The sequence below is a fragment of the Toxotes jaculatrix genome, chromosome 6, assembly GCF_017976425.1.
Source record: "Toxotes jaculatrix isolate fToxJac2 chromosome 6, fToxJac2.pri, whole genome shotgun sequence".
Classification (NCBI taxonomy): Eukaryota; Metazoa; Chordata; class Actinopteri; family Toxotidae; genus Toxotes; species Toxotes jaculatrix.
Window position 1 is genome coordinate 3,585,875 of NC_054399.1, and position 18,354 is coordinate 3,604,228.

The 18,354-nt window shown below is 43.3% G+C and overlaps 1 protein-coding gene across 1 annotated transcript in view; it reads right to left on the reverse strand.

Moving 5' to 3' along the window:
- The window catches only part of scfd2 (sec1 family domain containing 2), a 78,996-nt gene that overhangs the window by 3,688 nt on the left and 56,954 nt on the right, over nucleotides 1-18,354 (reverse strand). The window contains exons 6-8 of the mRNA XM_041040633.1: nucleotides 8,964-9,109; nucleotides 3,483-3,617; nucleotides 162-281 (exon numbers count right to left, since the gene is read on the reverse strand). Coding sequence (XP_040896567.1) covers nucleotides 162-281; nucleotides 3,483-3,617; nucleotides 8,964-9,109 — 401 coding nt within the window. The remainder of the gene's footprint in view (nucleotides 1-161; nucleotides 282-3,482; nucleotides 3,618-8,963; nucleotides 9,110-18,354) is intronic.

An 18,354-nucleotide genomic window follows, 5' to 3' on the forward strand; every position in this document is an offset into this window, starting at 1 on the left:
GTCAGCAAATGTAACGAAATTTGCATTATGCAGACAGAACGGCCCCTGTCAGAGTTTTAATATTATATATAATAAATACATTGTTTATTACTATATACATTAATAAATAATGCAGAAACAGACACCTGGTGGTAAAAGACAACTGACGCCTGCCTGCTCACCTGGGTCCCTGGTTTGTGTGCGGTGACAATGTCCTTGATGAGACGAAGCTCTGAGGGTGTGACGCCTCCAACCAGAAAGAGGAAGAGCAGAGGGTTGTCGCCGGGATGTGGACGGCTCACCTGGAGTTAAGACGGGACATTGTGATTGGTCAGTGGATTTTTAGGCCATCTGAGGTGTTGATACGGTTTTCCTAAAATAGAAGTCTGTGATAAACAACCCACTTCATCCAGGAAACACTTAATCATTTCCCTCTCCATATGATTATCTGTGGTTCTCTCTGTGCCTCTTGTTGCTGAGTCACTGCTCAGCTGGACACCATTGTGGTGATACTGATGAGAGTGGACTCTACCAGGACATAGATTGCTGCGACTCAGCGGATGAAGCCTTTTCACCTTGGTGTTATGATGGCTGACACGTGGACAAGTAAGCAGACACACACATCCTCATACAACACATGCAGATACAAACAAATGTCCCCCCGTCACCTGCGTCAGGAAGCTCACACAGACTCAGACGTTTGCTAGTGCAGAAAAAAAAGATCATTAACAAGATGAATTTTAACAGTAGGGCACAGTCTGGTGTTTCTGCTGACTTCCACTTTAAACTGTAGGAGAACAATGGCTTTGTGCTATTGGTTGGCGAGCTGCAGTCAGGACACACCTGCAGCCTGTGAATGTGAACCGAGCAATCAGAGCTGCAGGGGGCGGACCCCGAGCTGAGGGTGGCTGTACACGTGACGCGACAGCAGGCTGCGGTGAAGCGTGTCAAGGATGATTCAACATGTGTTTCTTGATAAAAAAAAAAAAAAAATGTGTGAACAAATGATTTCTAGTGAATCTGCTCATGTTAAAATTTGTATTCATAGACTTAATCAGTGGCACTTGACATTAGAAGAGATCACAACCACACCGGCTCCATGTGCGGGTCGAGTCGCCACCTCCGTGTTTGCGGGATCCAAAGACACACTGCAGCCGCGAGTGTCTGAACCATGTGTTCTGCCATGGGTTACAGGGGGAGGGAGGGGCTTATGAAAGCGTGTGGTGAGGAGGTGTGAGCTGAAATGTGTTAGAGAGGTGGAGAAAACATTATTCTATGTCCTGATCACACAGCACATCCACAGGGTTTCCACCTTAAACATCAGATGTATTGATTATAAGATGTGGACATGGAATTCAAAAACAGTGCACAGTCACTTGAATGAAAATTGCTTGCCGAGAGCATCAGCTCAGAAAGTTTTCCAGATTTGCTTGTGTTGTGCATTTAACAAATATAAAATCTTTATGAATTAAAAATCTCTTTGATAATGGTGGTCTAAGGCGCAGGGAATTTTTTCTTTTGCAATACCGCGAGTGGCCACAGGGACAGATAGGCAGCAAGGCGGCGCGGCGGCACCATATCCAGCTTTTTTTAATACCCCCCATGGCTATAAGCAGCAGAGGCTCCAAGACGGACAGAGGTGCAAGACGAGGGTCACATGACTAGCTACTCACTAGGAAAAAGGAAATGGTCCTTCAAAACAAAGGCACTACTCTACAAATTCACTACATTCCAAAGTAATTAGCAGTTACAAAGCTGACCCACATGCTCGTGACCCACTCAAAGCAGAACCGTTGTCCACTTGTAGACAGTAACCTGCCAGCTGGAACCAGCTGATACACAGCTGATTTAGGTTCCTCAGACAGATTTCTAAGTTTGTAATGACCATGGCATGTTGCCACTGCTGCTCGCACAGTATGAAGTAGCATGAGGGTCAGCAGGTCCTGTTCTAAAATCTTTATGAATTAAAAATCTCTTTGATAATGGTGGTCTAAGACGCAGGGATTTTTTTCTTTTACAATACCGCGAGTGCAGGTCCTGTTCTCCCTGATTTCCTGATGGACCATCCCAATCATTCTCAAAGCATAACATACTGTTGCCGTACTGTTAATTCCTGTTGCACACATGAAAAAAATGAAAGCAACACGAGTGATAATGAGAAAACAGCAAGTTGTGCTCCATTAATGTGAGACATCCTGTGACTCCAGGACTCTAAATGTAGATTTGCTGGTGTTAGTCAGACGGAGAAACTGCGGCTGAAATAACTTTTGAAGGACCAGGAGCCAGAGTTCCTGAACAAATGGGACTCTGTCTAAACAAAGGCTAAACATGGCACACCAGACACACACACACAGTTTGGTTACAGACAGTTAAAGATGACAGTTTAAGCAACAGTGCAAAAGCTTTCAGTGGGTTATAATCCAGACTGAGGTCCAGTTTGTTTAATGATATGAACTGTGGAGTACACATAGGCCCTGTGGTTAAAAATAGAAGCTTTATTGGGGTGTTTTATTGCATAAGGGGTGTGCACTGTGCTTCTATAGAATACTCCGAGTTCGGGTTTATAGGTTTAGTCTGTCTGAGTCGGGGGTTCGTGGGCCAAGTTTCTTAATTTGTGTAAAAACCAGGCCATGGTTACACAACCGGTCTGATTCCTCCCCCCGGGTAATCATAAGTTTAAGCAGGCCCAGATGTGAGATAATCAGACCGTGGACAGCGATCTGCTCCGTGGTGGATATACATTACCCACAGGCCTGAAACGACATGTCTGAGGCAGAAAAGCCCCAAAAATTCGGAAAAAAATCTTTTCGTTTCCCTTGAAACATTCACAGCTCCATAAGAATGAATGAGTGAATAACTAAGTGAATGAGTGAAAGAACAAATCAACCGATCATTCAATGGCAATTAACAACAAATGGTGCGAACTTACTGCCAACAATTTTGCATTCTCTGCAAATCTGAATTGTTAAAATGGATTAATAAGGAATCAAGGTGGTTACTGGTTACTGTTACTGGCATAGACTACAGTCTGACCTATAACAGCAGTTAGATGTGACTGCAAAAAACTGTTTTTGCTCCATATTCACCAAAGTTGGAAATGTCATATTCAGATGACCCCAAAAGCTTTTGGATGTATTTGTTTTTCTCCCACTGTTCTTCTATAATTGGATGTGATTGGATATAAGTTGTGGAGGCGTGGCCTATTGATAAGCACTGCCTTATCTTTGCAATGCAAAATCCAACTGCAACCAAATTTGGGAGTCGTGCAGATTTGGATCCTGATCAAGTCAGATTTCACAGCCTTTCACAGCAGATGTCCTCTGGGCATCAAACAGCAAACACCAAACAGGCAACGGTGCACAAGCTACCATTTCACCCAACCACACAGCAGGGGTCAGGGTTAGGGTTAGGCGTTCATTTGTGATGGTTAAAGTTAGGATAAGGGGCGAGGGAATGCTTTATGTCAGTGAGTCTAGATAGTAAGACATGCATGTATGTCTGACCTTCATGAACATACTGAAGCCGGTCTTGAGCAGGTCTGTGAGACCTCCGGACATGTGTTCGATGTCGGGACATTCGAGTCTGTCAGGGTGGAAGACTTCCTCCAGGATCTGCCGCAGGAAAGGATGATAGGTCGCCTGCAAAACACAAACACCGCACAACACTCTTGAACATAATGATGAGTTAACACCCAAAATACCTACAGTGACAACGCTGTTATATTTTTAGATATAGACATAAATTAAGTGGAAAATTCCACAGTGAAATATCTGTATGAGACTAATGAAGAGGTGCTGGCGTCTGAGTGTTTTCCACAGAGTGCCCTCCTTGTAGCCTCTGCATGTTTGTTTGAATGGCAGTGGGTGTGAGAGACAGTGCAGTTATAAACAGCTCTGCTCGACCAAACAGGCCACTGACTTATGAGTCACTTCAGGAAGAGGAGCTCGAACACTGCTGCAACCAGGACAAAAAGAAATCCTGCACTGCTGAATGTGGCTAAAAATAGTATTTGGTCCATCAGTGTCTGGTATTAAAGGGGGAATAAATCAAATCCAGAACGAACACCCTCCAGCCTCATCAGTATTTCTGAACCAGTGATACCAACAACAATAATCCAAACTACCATGGTGCTATAATCATTTTTCATCATTTGTTTTTTCCTTGCCACAACAGATGGTAAGACAGTTTTGAGAATGCTGAAGGGCAGTCATACTTCAGCTGCTTTTTATGTGTTCATATTGACACCTTCATAAAACCATAATCTGCTTCTCGAAAACAGTCAACAGCACCTGGCTCGCTTCTCTAGACCTATGAGCTGTCTAGCTTTCACAATCACAACAATTTGTCACTTATTTTTTTCTTCTCAGTTTGACAGAAAAAAACAGGAGTTCAATCACATTTTTAACATTCTAGAAGGAGCTGAACTGCAGAATCTCAACTAAAGCCTCGTAAATGTCTTAAATATTCTTAAAAACTGATTTATGAAAAAAAAAAAGCCCTCTGTAACAGTAAGAGGGAGGCAGCTTTTTCTGCCCAGCTACCCAGGACAGAATGTACCATTTATAGCCCTCGAAGCTAGCGGATCAAGAATTCAGTGGATTTTGCTGTCTCTTAGAACAATAAAGGCCCAGATAAGACTTGGCAGAGCTTCATCTGAGTGCTCTGAGAAGCAGAAGACTTAAAATAGGCAGGCTGAATTTCTGCCAGTACAAGAGCACTGGATAACTTTCCTCATTCTACAGATGCTTTCACATGCACTGCAAGCCTGAACTTTTCGAGACATTACCCGAAGGAGCTGTATATTTGAACGCAAATGTCCAAATCAGATGAACTAGACATTAAACAGACTTTGTCCTGCCAGCTCCCCAGGACGTAGATAGTGTAATGTCAGATTAAGCTGATGTGTGAGTGGAGCAGGCCATTGTCCGGAGGACTGAGCAAGTAAGTGGGCGTGTTGATGATGCTGCTATCCTGCCTCCTGCACGCTCTACCCAGGCTCCACTCCTCGCCTAAACCAAACAGAGTATTTCCAGTCGGTGTGAACTCGTCTCACATAGAAAGTCTCTGGTTGTGTGCTGAATACATGAAAGGACAATGTCCAGACCTGATTCTGCGGACACTGTCCGGAGTTCATAGGTGAAAATGGCTGACATGAAGCTAGACTTAGTTGCACTTTGAAGCTAAAACTTTGAACTTTCAACCTCTTTTGGATGTTGTCAGAGGAACATCTGAACACTCAAGGAGCAAAGAGCAAAGAGCACATCTACTAAACTGTTCTTTCATGAATCAAAGGCATACCTACACACACAATGTTGTCCAAATACTAATGCATCCAGGTGCTTCTGCCCACAGGCATCCTCTCACCTCAGTGTGGAGTATCTGTCTATATCATTCTTAACAGGAGACTCACAGCCGCCCACTCCTCTCGTCCCTGAGGAGCAGTCGGATTAGGGGAAATCCTGCTGTCCAGGTCGTATAAATCATGAATTATGTAAACTAACATTTACCTCCATCAACATGACTCCGCTGCATGGGTCAGCCTGCCCAAGCTGAAGCTGGGAGTAAACACATTAATGATTCATCTTGGGCTAAATAACACGTTCATGCACGCACATAAACAAACCACAGCATCACAGGCGTAAACAACAAATCCGACCCACAGTCACGCACACTCCATTTTCATCTGCTTTCCAAAAAGCTAAAAGCAATCCCATTAAATCACCAACACAAACACCCACATGATAAAAACAATATTAGAATTTGTCATATGATAATGCCAGCACTTAAATATGCCTCTGCACACACACACACACACACACACACACACACACACACACACACACACACACACACACACACATTCACATTCACATGTGAGTATCAGTTTCCCCCACAGGTTTTCTTGGTGCAGAGGTGGATGAACGAATTAATGTTCCAAAACAACGTAGTGACAACATTAACTAGAATAACCGCCTTGTGATTTTATTCCTGTGCTAACCAGTCAGGTTACAGTTTACATCCATATATGTCCAGACTAGAGCTAACTAACCAAGCAGGTGATACAGCTGCCACAGAAGACACTGTCAAAACGTCTTCTGTGTGAAAACTGGTGACAGTGTAGTCTGTGGCTTACACGCAGTAACTGGGACATCGCCTATGTTGAATTTCTTCATGAAGTATATTTTTTCAATGCTGTAAGCGCTAGACATGAAATTCTTTTCACCACTGCATGAAAACCTCAGGGACAGATTTCTAAAAACCCGGCCAAACTAAAGCAAAACTTTCAGCAACAGTCTGTATTATTATTATTATTATTGAGACTGATACTGACACTGCTATCGGGTAGCTTAAAAAAATCCAGTAAGAATATATATTGTCTTACTGCAATTTTTAATATATGCCATTTACTTCTGCTTTACAGTATTCACAGGTCAACTGTGGTGGTATCGGTTGACGTCTTCGGAAGCCATGTTTTTGTGTTATATGTATGAAATTTTGTCCCATAACAGGGAGAGAAAACCTATATAAGACATAAATGCAGTCGTACCTCAGAACCTTCTGCTCAGACATCTGTGCAGCTTCATGCTGGAAGGTGAAAATGTGTAGACAGTCTGTCATTGTTGACTAGAATGAATCATTTTCTTGTTACTATGGCTTTTGATTGGTTATGCAACTCTCCCTTTGTGTTGCTGTTAGTCTTTGCAAGTCAAAAGAACGGTGCCAAGGCTCGCTGCAATAAAACCGCCATCATTCAATCAATCAAGCGTTTATCAGAATCAAGCCCCTCCCCTCAGACAAGGTCAGTAAACTCCAGCTGTTACAGGCTCTGTCACTCAGACCTCATCGATGGATTTTTTCTAACCGCATGACGTGCAGAGGAAATGTGTAATTTTCACGCAGCTCTGAGACGAGTTTACATGTGACAGCAAACATGTATGAGTGCTGCTGTCTGCTGGTCTGATTGATTATGACTGGAACAAACATGGAGCAGCACTGCGGCCAAGAGACACCCTCTGATGTTCTCATTTACTTGTTTCATATAATTATATATCATCCGTCTGCTGTTGTCAATAATATCCTCCATTTAAATGAGCAGTGAAAGCTCAGTGGTGCAAATACAAACATGCTGGGATGAAAACACATGATCCCATCACAGTACTGACTTAATGTGTTTCAGAGTTTGTGAGAACAAAATCAGCACCTTAGAAACGACAATAGCAAGAGGATATGACCCTAATTAAAGCTTCTCACTTATGTCTGAACCCAGGGGTGTAGAGCCCGACACTCCAGTGGGAGAAAGACATCTTAACCGACAGGTACTGTCTTCATCGGTGGAGGGGACGCGTGCTGAGGGAGGCTGATAGACTACTGATGTTTCTCTGAACAGCCAGTAGCTGGCAGATATCCTGTTGTTCTCCTTTCACATGAAATCATTTTCATAAGTCAGCAGGAACGGGGACGGACAGTTCTGTCCTAACAGAAACATGATAACGCTCACATGCATGTGCACACAGACAAATGGTATCGACACATTTTGACAAAGACGACATTATGTTTTCTGATGTCGTTCTACTGTGCTGAGATGGAGTTAAAAAAAATCATTCGCAGGATTAAAACTTTTTCTTGAGTAGAAAAAAATACCACGGTTTTTCTTCTGAGGCTGAACAAGGAAAGTAAATCTGTTGTACTCAGACCGCATTTATGATCTCACGCATGCGAGTTAAAGGGACAGTTTAACATTTTGGGAAGAACACTGATTCCCTTTCCTGCCAAAAGTTAGATAAAAGGACTACCACCCGCATGTCTGCATGAAGCTACAGCCAGCAGCTGGTTAAAATGACATTTGCCATTTTCTGGGGGGTGGGGGTGGGGGTTATGTCCCAGACCATATCTTGGTTGGGACCAGTTTCCCAGCAACCAGCAGAAACTCCAAGAAGGAACTGGTCCCAGTGTTTGAGCTACGTTAGCTGTAGCTTCATTTTCAGTCTTCATATCCAACTTTTAGCTAGAAAGTGAATACATCTATTTCCTCAAATAAGAAACTTTTCCTTTAAAGATGACTGTACATTACTGAATATACAATTTAATGTATGTGTAATGTATGAACTTAATAAAATTCAAACATTTGATCTCATCATCCTGCTGAACACTAGAGTTTCAACTCCTTCAGTGAGAATACAGCTTTGCACCTCGTTGCTTTGTGATACAATAAATTATTTATGTGAGATAAAAGACAAAAAGTGAAGTACAAAGACGTCCCAGCAGTGGTAAGGCCTTTGTTCAAGATCACCTCTAGTTCCAAGGACATTTATTTCACTCTGCTGTCTGTTTTTCTTTTTTATTTATGTCCCTGTATTTGGCAAAGAAAATCATTACGACCTCAAAAGAAAAAAAACAAGCGCCTTGAACTTCCATCGATTAACCTTTATGCTCCTGGCCTATAATTCTCAGATAAAAGCTACGCAATCAGAATGAACGACAGCGGCGAAGAAACAGCGACTGTGTTGACTGTCTTCAAGAAAAGGTAAGAGTCTTTTGATGAGGACAAAGCTTTCAGAAGCACACAGAGAGGCCTTTCTGAGTTACATAAGCTCAAGGATACAGACAGTTTATGAAGAGGCTTTCACAGTGAACTCCTCTGTGCTGTATGTCTCCGTGACGCAAACTGGAGGGGGACAAACACAGCACAAGGCCAGAGGTCCTCCACTACATCTGCGCCTGTGTTACTGCCACAGCAAGAGTGCAAAAAATAGTTACATAAAGATGAGGCAAAGCAGCTGTGTGCAGTATACACTAAGTAAATATTCTGCTTTTTCACTGTTGTTGGGGGATACTGATGTCTTGTTTAAGCTGTGATGGTGACTCGCAGGTAACGCGTGTGTCACTCTCATGACCGAAGAGATCGAAGAAGAGACGTGTTGGATTTGTCCACCCAGCAACAAATTGTGTGCGTTTTGAGTGTATTTTATTTTTGTGTCTCTCACCTGGTGAACGCCATCGCTGGCAGTGTAGATGGAGCGAAGCTGCTTGAGGTGATCCCTGGTGTGGCTCAGACCTCGGAGGGTCTCGAACATGTCCTCCACTGCAGAATGGGCTCGCTCTGTGGTCAGCTCCTCAGGGTTTACACAACCTGACAACACACATGTACAAACACACACACGCGCTCTTACTAAAAGAAAAAAGTTATAAAATCATACATGAATGTAAAGAGTGCGACATTACAGAGGAAAATCAGAGCAATTATTAGTATTTGTGAAAATAGTTTGCACATGACATTCACATAAAATCAGACACACTACCAGCTCTTTCTGAGAGGAAGGCTAATTATACAGGAAAGCATTTATCTGCAAAAACTCAGCTGTAAGATGTAGCATGTTGGTTTTTGCAGGTAATTTTCTCAGCTGGGTGTGCACTGAAACCAATTATCAAGGTACGCGCATGGGAGCCAAAGGACAAGAGCGCCTTTATTAGAGCAGAAACACTGCTGTCGAATCAAAAGCTCATGTTCCCTCCTCACTGAAGAAGAGAGGAGGGGAGCGAAGACTTGCTGTGACATTAAACTGAAGTGACAGAACCTAAGCTAAAGGAGAGCGGCTGTGACAGAAGGTCGGGGGGCAGAACAATGAAAAAGAGTTAAACGGAGAGGACAGACAGAGAGAGAATGAAGGAAGCTAAAGGACGAGGAGCCAAAACTGGCCGTTTACAGCGCTGCTGGCAAAGTAGGTCGCCTGGCACCTGTGCTTCTCCCTCGCGCTGCTCAGGAATGTGGCTGCCTTCTGTTAACAAGAGGGTCAGCTGTGTTATAGAAGATATAAACCTGAAAACTGTATCAGCGCAGCAGGGTCTGAGAGGCTCTCAGCTAACAGCGAGAACACTGATGACTCCGACATTAATGCTGCGAAAACAGCAAATTTACATAAGAGGGTGATTATTTACACAGCACTGTGGAAATGCAGGTGCGTATTTTAAAGGAACAGTTCCACGTTCTCGACCTGTGAAAGACTTTCATTGACTGGGACTTTAAGCCTATACTTCCTCTCAGTCAGGAACTGTGAACTGGTTGCCGGGATAAGAAGATTAAGCTGCAGGAGCAACTTCCTGTCTTCTCCTGCTCGTGGCTTTGGCCCACTCTGTGATATAGCTACTGTGTAATATCGATGGCAGAGGAAAGAATACAACAAACTAGGACATCTCCACTGCTCAGTAACACAGAATCCAGCACGACGTTTCCAACTTTGATTAGACTAATTAGGTTCTCAAAAGACTCAAAAGGTTATGCATGACTTCTGCCATCATGGGGCAACCATCATACCCTGTAAACTCAATTAAAGCTCTTCAAGATTATGTAACAACATACGAGCTCACATGTTTTACAGGCCATGTGACACATAGACACATATACAAGAGTAATATGCGAGTTTTAAAAGATAAGATCTAACATTCACAGGACGTGAGGTAAAATGCCAGTGATGCACTGTGATGACTTCGCCTGGAACATACTGTAAATTGATGGATTGTAAGGGCAGAGACGTTGCTCCTAACTCTTCCCCCGTCTCGACTCTAATGACAAGACATGACTTTGACAAAGCTGAAAACTGACCTGCATAAATACTTTGCTTCATTTTATTTGGCACATTACAAGTTGAGGAATACATCAGTGTCAGCAGTTAGATAATGTACAATGAACAGCTTGACTCTGTCAGGCTTTATTCTCATTTACTTTGCTCTCTGTTAGTTCCCTTTTCCTTCCCCTATAGACGATATCAAATTTTAGCCCAGCCTTTGTTTTGAATCACTGTCTCGAGGAATGTAAAGTGTCTGGCCTGGCCGTTTGCTCTCCCACACTGAGAGGTAAACTCTTAGGAAAAACAGCAGGGCTATTTGACGGAGGTGAGCGTGAAGACGTGCTCAGATGTGGGTCTTATCTTTCCAGATTTCCAGACACCTGCAGAGGAGAAAGGCATCCTACAAAACAAACCACAACTGATGTTTGTCTCTGGGCAGATACAAAAACACGGTGAAATAAAACATGCGTATATGCAGTAAATTCAGTCACATGATCTGACACCAACCATCTGCTGAGGATGTGTGCATGCTCAGTGTGTTTGTGGCGTGTGGCGTGAGTTCACTGGAAAGGGAGTGGGCTAAATACATTACAAGGACTCAGTAGGAGGAGATGTGTAAATCTGTTCAAGTGCTTGCGTGTCTGCCATGAGAGAGCTGGTTGACTTGCTGCCAAAGCATACAGTGAAAACCCCGGGGATAGGTCTGTTGCTGTGGCAGGCTGCTGGATGCAGGCCCCTACAACCCCCACCCCCCCTTATCGCCCCTCCCCGGGGCAGTCTGTGGTTTAGATGTTGATCGTGGCACTGCAGATCCCGAGCAGGACCGGGTGCTGATCCGGGAACATCCAGCTTGGCTGTGAGGCTGAACACCTGTGTATGAATTCATCTCACGCGACGCTGCCACGCCACCCACCACATTGGCACCACACCACCTTTACAGCACCACACACTGTCTGATGTCTGTCACGCAAATATGTCAGCTGAATTCCGGTTAGTTCAAATCAAATGCATGATAAATGCTTATGTAAAAGCCACCCGACTGTCTTCCAGCATAATTTCTTGTCTACATAATGATCATTACACGTTTTGTAAAACTGAGGGGAAATGCTGCTCTGCACACTCAGTGTAAACGCCATTTACGTCTACAAAACACACAGCTTCACTTCCCGAAAAGAGTCAGTTTAACAGTCACCTATGTCGAAAATTACAAAGTAATATCTAAGACTGACTAAGCACTGTGCTGCTCAGAGAGAGAGAGATTAGGGAGGGGGAGAGAGACAGAGACAGAGGAGAGTGAATGAAGTTTGGACAGGAAATGGTTGACTGTGGGTCTTCTTAATTAGATCTAACGAAGCCGGAGGTGAGTAATAGTTACTAAGAGGCATGCGAGCGTAACCTGTGACGCTCGAAAGGTGGAAACAACCAACCAGAGGAGCACAGAGGAATGTATCACTAATGAATGGAGCTGAATTGAGATTACAAATAAAGAACTGCAGAGAGAGAAGTGATGCAACCAAAGACGACGATGAAGACGTTTAATGCTGTTGTTTAAAAATCCTTAAATTGATATTGCTGACAAAGACAGTCCAGCCTGCTTCTACTCGCTTTTTTGAGACTGTATAATACATGCAAATTACAGCAGTGTAAGGAAATGTCGCAGTACTGCACTGCACTCTGTTATGCAGCAAAGAAATTACACACAAACTTCATATAAAAGTTTAACAAGCTTATTTGACCTGCGACAGAGTGTGAAGCAAACTGAAAACTTGACGTAGTAACGTAAACAGAGAAAAAGCTGACAGAGTTCTTGTCTTTAAAATAAAAATAAAATAATAATTGTAATTCAATATTTTGTTATTTAGCTGCTCAGACACTTGTTCATTGCTTGTTTTGGTCTTAATCTGAGACTTTTTGACATGAAGAGAATGAGAACACAGAAAGTTGCCAGCCTTGTCCGGTAATGCTATGACTGGAAAAATGAAAACGCAAAACACTTCTGTGTAGCTATGTGCTATTTCACAATAACTGAGGAAAAAGAGACTGAATACCAAATGTGTGTAAATAATTAAGTTTAAAAAAAATCAAAGAAATGTGGAAGTAGGAAGGCATTTGTGTCCATTACCACCGCCACACTGTTGTGCTTACAGGAAATACGGCCGCGGCTAAAGAACACAGGGAACATTAAATTAGAGGAACAGAGTCTGTTTCCTCAACAACGCTCACAACACTGCAACAGCTCACATCTATGCCTGACCCCACAATCAAAACTAATAGCGGTATACTTATCAGTGGAATGTAGACAACGAGACTGCTTATAAATATCCCGGCTTATTTTGAAACCTGATCAAAAATTCTATTCTGGTCTGAGAAAAGAATGAGAGTACGTGATTTTTTAGGGGGAAAGAGAGGGACAGAGAGAGAGAGAGAGAGAGAGAGAGAGAGAGAGAGAGAGAGAGAGAGAGAGAGAAAAGCATGTAGCTTAGTGATTCTTACAGAGTTTATATCAGATGTTGTAATCCTGTGTGGAATGCCGGGGAGGAAAAATCTCTTTGCTACTGTACCTCAGGATGAAAGAAGAGAGACGGAAGTGGTGGGTGTCCAGAGCTAAATGCTTGTTATGCCCCCTTTCCCTTGCATGATGCTAGCTGTCACCATGGCAACCATGTACCATCTCTAGGTCAGGAGGAAGTCACCTTCGCATGCTGTTATCATGAGACAGACATAAATAAAGCTGTGCAGCTGTGCAGAAGAAATACACACATAAAAGTTTCTAAAGAGCTACAACGCATTTAGCTTTGACTTTTCCTGAAGAGACAAACCAAACTGAAAAATGAAAAACAAACATTGTGTGTTGCAATGTTAAACTTTAACCTTAGATGGATCTGCAGATAAACATGAACCAGAGCAGAGCTCCATACAGCCCCTCACCACTGGGGTGGAGCTGTTATTATTCTGGACACACAATAATTAGTTTGCTCTTTATTTAAATCCTGGATGTGTTGTGTGTTTAAAACGTTTCACAGCCCTGTAACAGCATCATGGCAGATCCTCAGTGTGATGAAAGGTGCACTGAGACAAAGACACAATGCTGTCAGTCTTGTACCCAGTTGTGTAACTAACTGACAAGCATCCTCAGCTAAAATCAGCCTAACTACTTATCCACTTTACAAGATTAAAAGATCTATATATTTCTACATACCAAACACAGTACATATTAAAACACAGTATGAATATTTGCTCATACTTTTCACAGTTGAGATGCGATGAATTATCCCATTAATGTCCCTTTAGCTCGTTTATAAGAACCTAATGACTACACCACGACAACTTTGAACAACAAGCAACGACAAGGTCCAGTTGATCAAACATGTTGCCTCATGTCTTCTGTTGCACTTAAACACACTTCATAGATAACAGCTGACCTCCAAGACGCATGCAAGTCCCCCCTTCGTGAGAGGAAATAATTAGTCAGTGGTCTGTAATCATTTTCCACAAAAGGCTGCAGAAACACAAACTGGAGTTTTGTGCTCCTGCATATCTGATTAAATAGTCTCCTCATATGCACAGTAAACAAACTGAGACTGAGAGTCAAGTCTCCACTCCAAGTTTGAGCAAATTCAACCAGAATTTCCAGGAAATCTGCAAAAGAAAATGCAAATTCGTCTGCATTCATTTGTATCCATGATGGTTATGCAAATATTAGGAGTTAAGTGCATCAAATTAAACATTCGGTCGAGCTAATTCTACAGTTGGCGCCTTTAAACCATTGCAGAATGGCACAATGAGATGACCTACTTAAAAAGAGCGTCAGTCAAACCTCAAGTGAGGGAAAACCATGTGGAAAATATGATGGAAATATGGCGTTTCTGTTGATTTCATATGTTAAAGGTATAATAAGGACCAAGTAGTGCCAAAAGTGCTATACACTGGAAAAACTAAGTGCAATGGTTGGCCCCAAACGCTCGACGACAAACTGAAGCCAGCGGTCGGCTTGCTGTGTCAGCGCACGAGAAGTTGTCTGAATTCCGGTGGTAAGCCTTAATCCTCTCCAGAGAGGCCCCGGCTGAGAGAAAACACAAGACCTGATAATCTGGGCTGACTCTTTAGGAAGTGCAGAACAATGCCCCTCATACTGAGCTACACACACACACACACACACACGCACGCACACACACACACACACACACACTGTGCTGGCTGTGATTAATCACACTCTGAGGAGGGTGTGGTCTCAGCTCTGCCACTTATCAGGAAACCTTGTCATGGTTAGAGTAGGCCACAGTCAGCATAACTGTGGAGAACAGCAGGATCTGTATGTAAAACACTGCCTCCTAAGTGTAAGCTGGGTGGTTGCATTAGCGGATGGCCATGTGGGCTGCACAGTGGCTTTGCAGCGAGGCCGTCAGATGTTGCGCTGTCTGCTAACAGGCGTGAGGAGATCAAACAGCTGGCATGTAGGACTCACCCGCTGGAGGAAACACCGTGTCGCAGCCACAGGGAGTTTCTGCCTGTGGGCGTGGGTCTAGTAAATGACATGAATGAGGGTACACATGTACCGTGCCATAAGCAGATCAGAGAGCTCGACATGTGTGTTTGAACGTACGTGTGTGTGTGTGTATAAAAAAGAGATGAAGGTGGGGACAGTGGCTTAAATCACAGGGTGATGATCTGCTCAATCAGAGAGTGGCAGCTGATAACTTCTAATTTCTTCGTCTGACTTAAGGTCTTTTAAAGCAGATTAGGTGGCACACACACACACACACACACTAATCTGTGTGAATAAAGTTGCACACAACCAAGGAACTACTGATCATTACAACAGATGTGACAGACGTAACACTGAAACAAACTAACCCCCCCGATTATCCCAGATAATGGCTGATTCACGACCACAGTATTAACTAACTTTCATCCCTGTAAAAGAAAGTCATGCGTCCCGATGCTAACCCGGGGTTCACTCTTTGATATTGTTCCTCATGATTTGTGTTTCACCTCGCTGTCGTCTACTATTAGCTGGACTATCAGGCTGAAGTTCACTTTGATCCTTTGTAATTACAGTGCTGTGTGTTTGTGAGCGTGTATTAGTGTATGTGTGTGTGTGTGAATGGCGGTGTGTGTCATAATCACGGCGGTCACAGTGTTTCAAGCATGGTTTCGAGGTAGATCAGTGAAATCTGGCAAGGCGCAGAGAATGCCACCGTCTGCAGACAAAGACAAAATTCCAACTCTGCACGCAATGCAACATGAGTCCCCTCCTTCATATGGCATAAGGAGGGGGAGCAGGGGAGAGGAGAGTGTGTGTGTGTGAGACTGTGTGTTATGGTGGGATGTTAAACAAACCCCTGTGCTGTCTGGCTGACTGGATGTACAGTATGTTAGCTCTCCTGTCTCATAAATTTCCCAGTAGTTACAGAACTACATCCCAGAGTAACACAAGGTGCTTCTCCATATGACCACTGCAACATATTCGGCAGACTGACCGGATGCATGTATACAAATTATGCACACAAATATGACACTCATACCCCAGAAAATACGATGGTCACTGCGGAGATGCTTAAGTGAGATACAGACTGTGAGTAACAACTTTTTATAATATAGTTTAAATTAAAATTGCATTAAATAATCCATTCAACACGTTCCTGTATGTTGGAGGTAAAATGGCTGCACTAGAAAAACATGATAGATTAGTGCCATGGTTCCATTCATATCAGTGGTAAGTTATTCCTACTACAGTGTAACTGTAACCTAATCTGTATGTGCTCTCTTGTACTTAGGGTGTCTGAGTTCAGTGTGTCACAAGGTGTTTATCTGGCTGGTCTGCAGGATTTATGTTTCTGTGGGTGAGAACGTAGTTGACATGGCAACCCAATACCTTCACACAGGTTGAAGAGGCTGCTCCCACTGAGCAAGCACAGTATAGCTCATAAAATCTCAGAGTCTCTCCCTTTGTGCGTTAAAATGCATCAGTGTGCACACGCATGTGTATATAAGCATCTGGCATGTTTTGAATTAGCAGTGGTTTTCCCTGCTTTGTGAAATAAGAGAGCTTTAATTATCAGCAAACACTCAGGGAGATTTAATTACATTTTAGGAGCCAGAGGTATTTTATCATGAAATTGGCCGGCCGTGAAGAAAAGTTATGTAATGAAGAGGGAAAAAAAAAAAAAAAAAAAAATCTAACACCTGTTTATACAGCTCCTCTTACATAAGTACGAAAAAATTAAGTGAATCTTAAAACTCAGATTCAAGATATGCTGAACCTCCACCTTCTTAAAAATTTTTTTTTTTTTTTAGAAATATTATTAAATTAATAAAAAGCTGAAAAAGCAGACGTCAGTTCCTTGACCTGTAACAGCGCAGCCACAAAGCCACAGAGCTGTGAGCACTGACAGGTGCTGCATCTTCAGTATCAGGCTTTTTAACCTACTGATAATCGTATCAGCTCATATTTATAAGTGTTGCAGACAATCCAAAATCCATAAAAATGATCTCAGATTCAGGAAAAACATCCTTCCCAGTGGGTCAGACACTGAACCCAGCTGAACCTGTCATACCTGCATGTGTGTGTGTGTGTGTGTGTGTGTGAAGGAATGTCATTAGCACTGTGATGACTGAGTGTGTGTATGTGCCAGGCCGGGATGGAGAGAGCGATCTTTAATTTGGTGAAAAATGCGGCGGGGGGGCTGTGCGCACGCGCACTATTAAGTGGCGCGCACATTCCAACACGAGTGTGAATGTGCGCGTGTATCTGTGTGTGTCCCCGAGCCGGCGTGGAACGGTTTTCATCACTCCTCAATTCGAGCATCATTCCTCAGGCCGGGCGTCGGCGGCTGCAGACACCGGGCCATTTTCTAATCTCCCAGCAGGAGCTGGCAGCACCTGAGCGCCTCTAACAGCTGACAAAGACCCGGGCTGTGGGACTGTGCTGTGAGATCAGACATCTCATTTAAACAAGTTACTGTGTGCAGACGTGCCATGAGATAATCCTGCTGAGGTGACCAGCTCCCTCCTCTGTACAGAGGAAGGCGGTGGGCCCTTCAGCGCATTTGGCAAACTGAAGTAGAGACGCTCTATGAGCAAAAGTGGGGTTACCCTGCCCCCTAGAGGACCACAGGGACAGTGCAGACAGTGAACTATACTATTATTCCACTGAAGGTGGAATAATAGCAGCTTGTTTTGTAGTCAGGATACAGCTGAATGAATAGTGTCTACTTTCTGCAGTTCCTTCAACAGTATAAACAGTATAAAACTTTATTAGAGTGTATCTGTAACAGGCAAACCTTTATTAGAGCTGGAGGTATTCCTCTGAGAGCTGTCAACATGTTTTTCACGGACAGAGAGCCCTCTGTTGGTCAAAGGCAGAGCAGCAAAAAGCAAAGACTTATCTGCCTCTGTTCAGTGACTAAAATATCTAAATAAATGCCTGTGTTGGACTCAGGCTGTGCTACCGCTACACACTAAACAAGAGGAGCAGACAGTTTTCAGTTGATGGCTGATGTAGCATAGAACTGGTAGTAAAGACAGCTGTCACAGGTTGGAGATGCCCTGTTATTCTGCCAGTAAGAAACATTGATTGGACACAGTTTTACAGAATTTAAAATACTACACCATCTGTGTTACTCGAACACTAAGCTCGCCGTCGAACCCTGAACGTCCAAGGTGCCGCCTCAGCCCAGCCACTATAGCTCACGTGTTATCGTCAAGCCAAATGTTCCTCACTATTCTTTACCCACGGAAACACACACACATTGTGTAATCATAAGAAAAAAAGATGGTGACACACCTGCACTGGTGTAATAATGCTGTG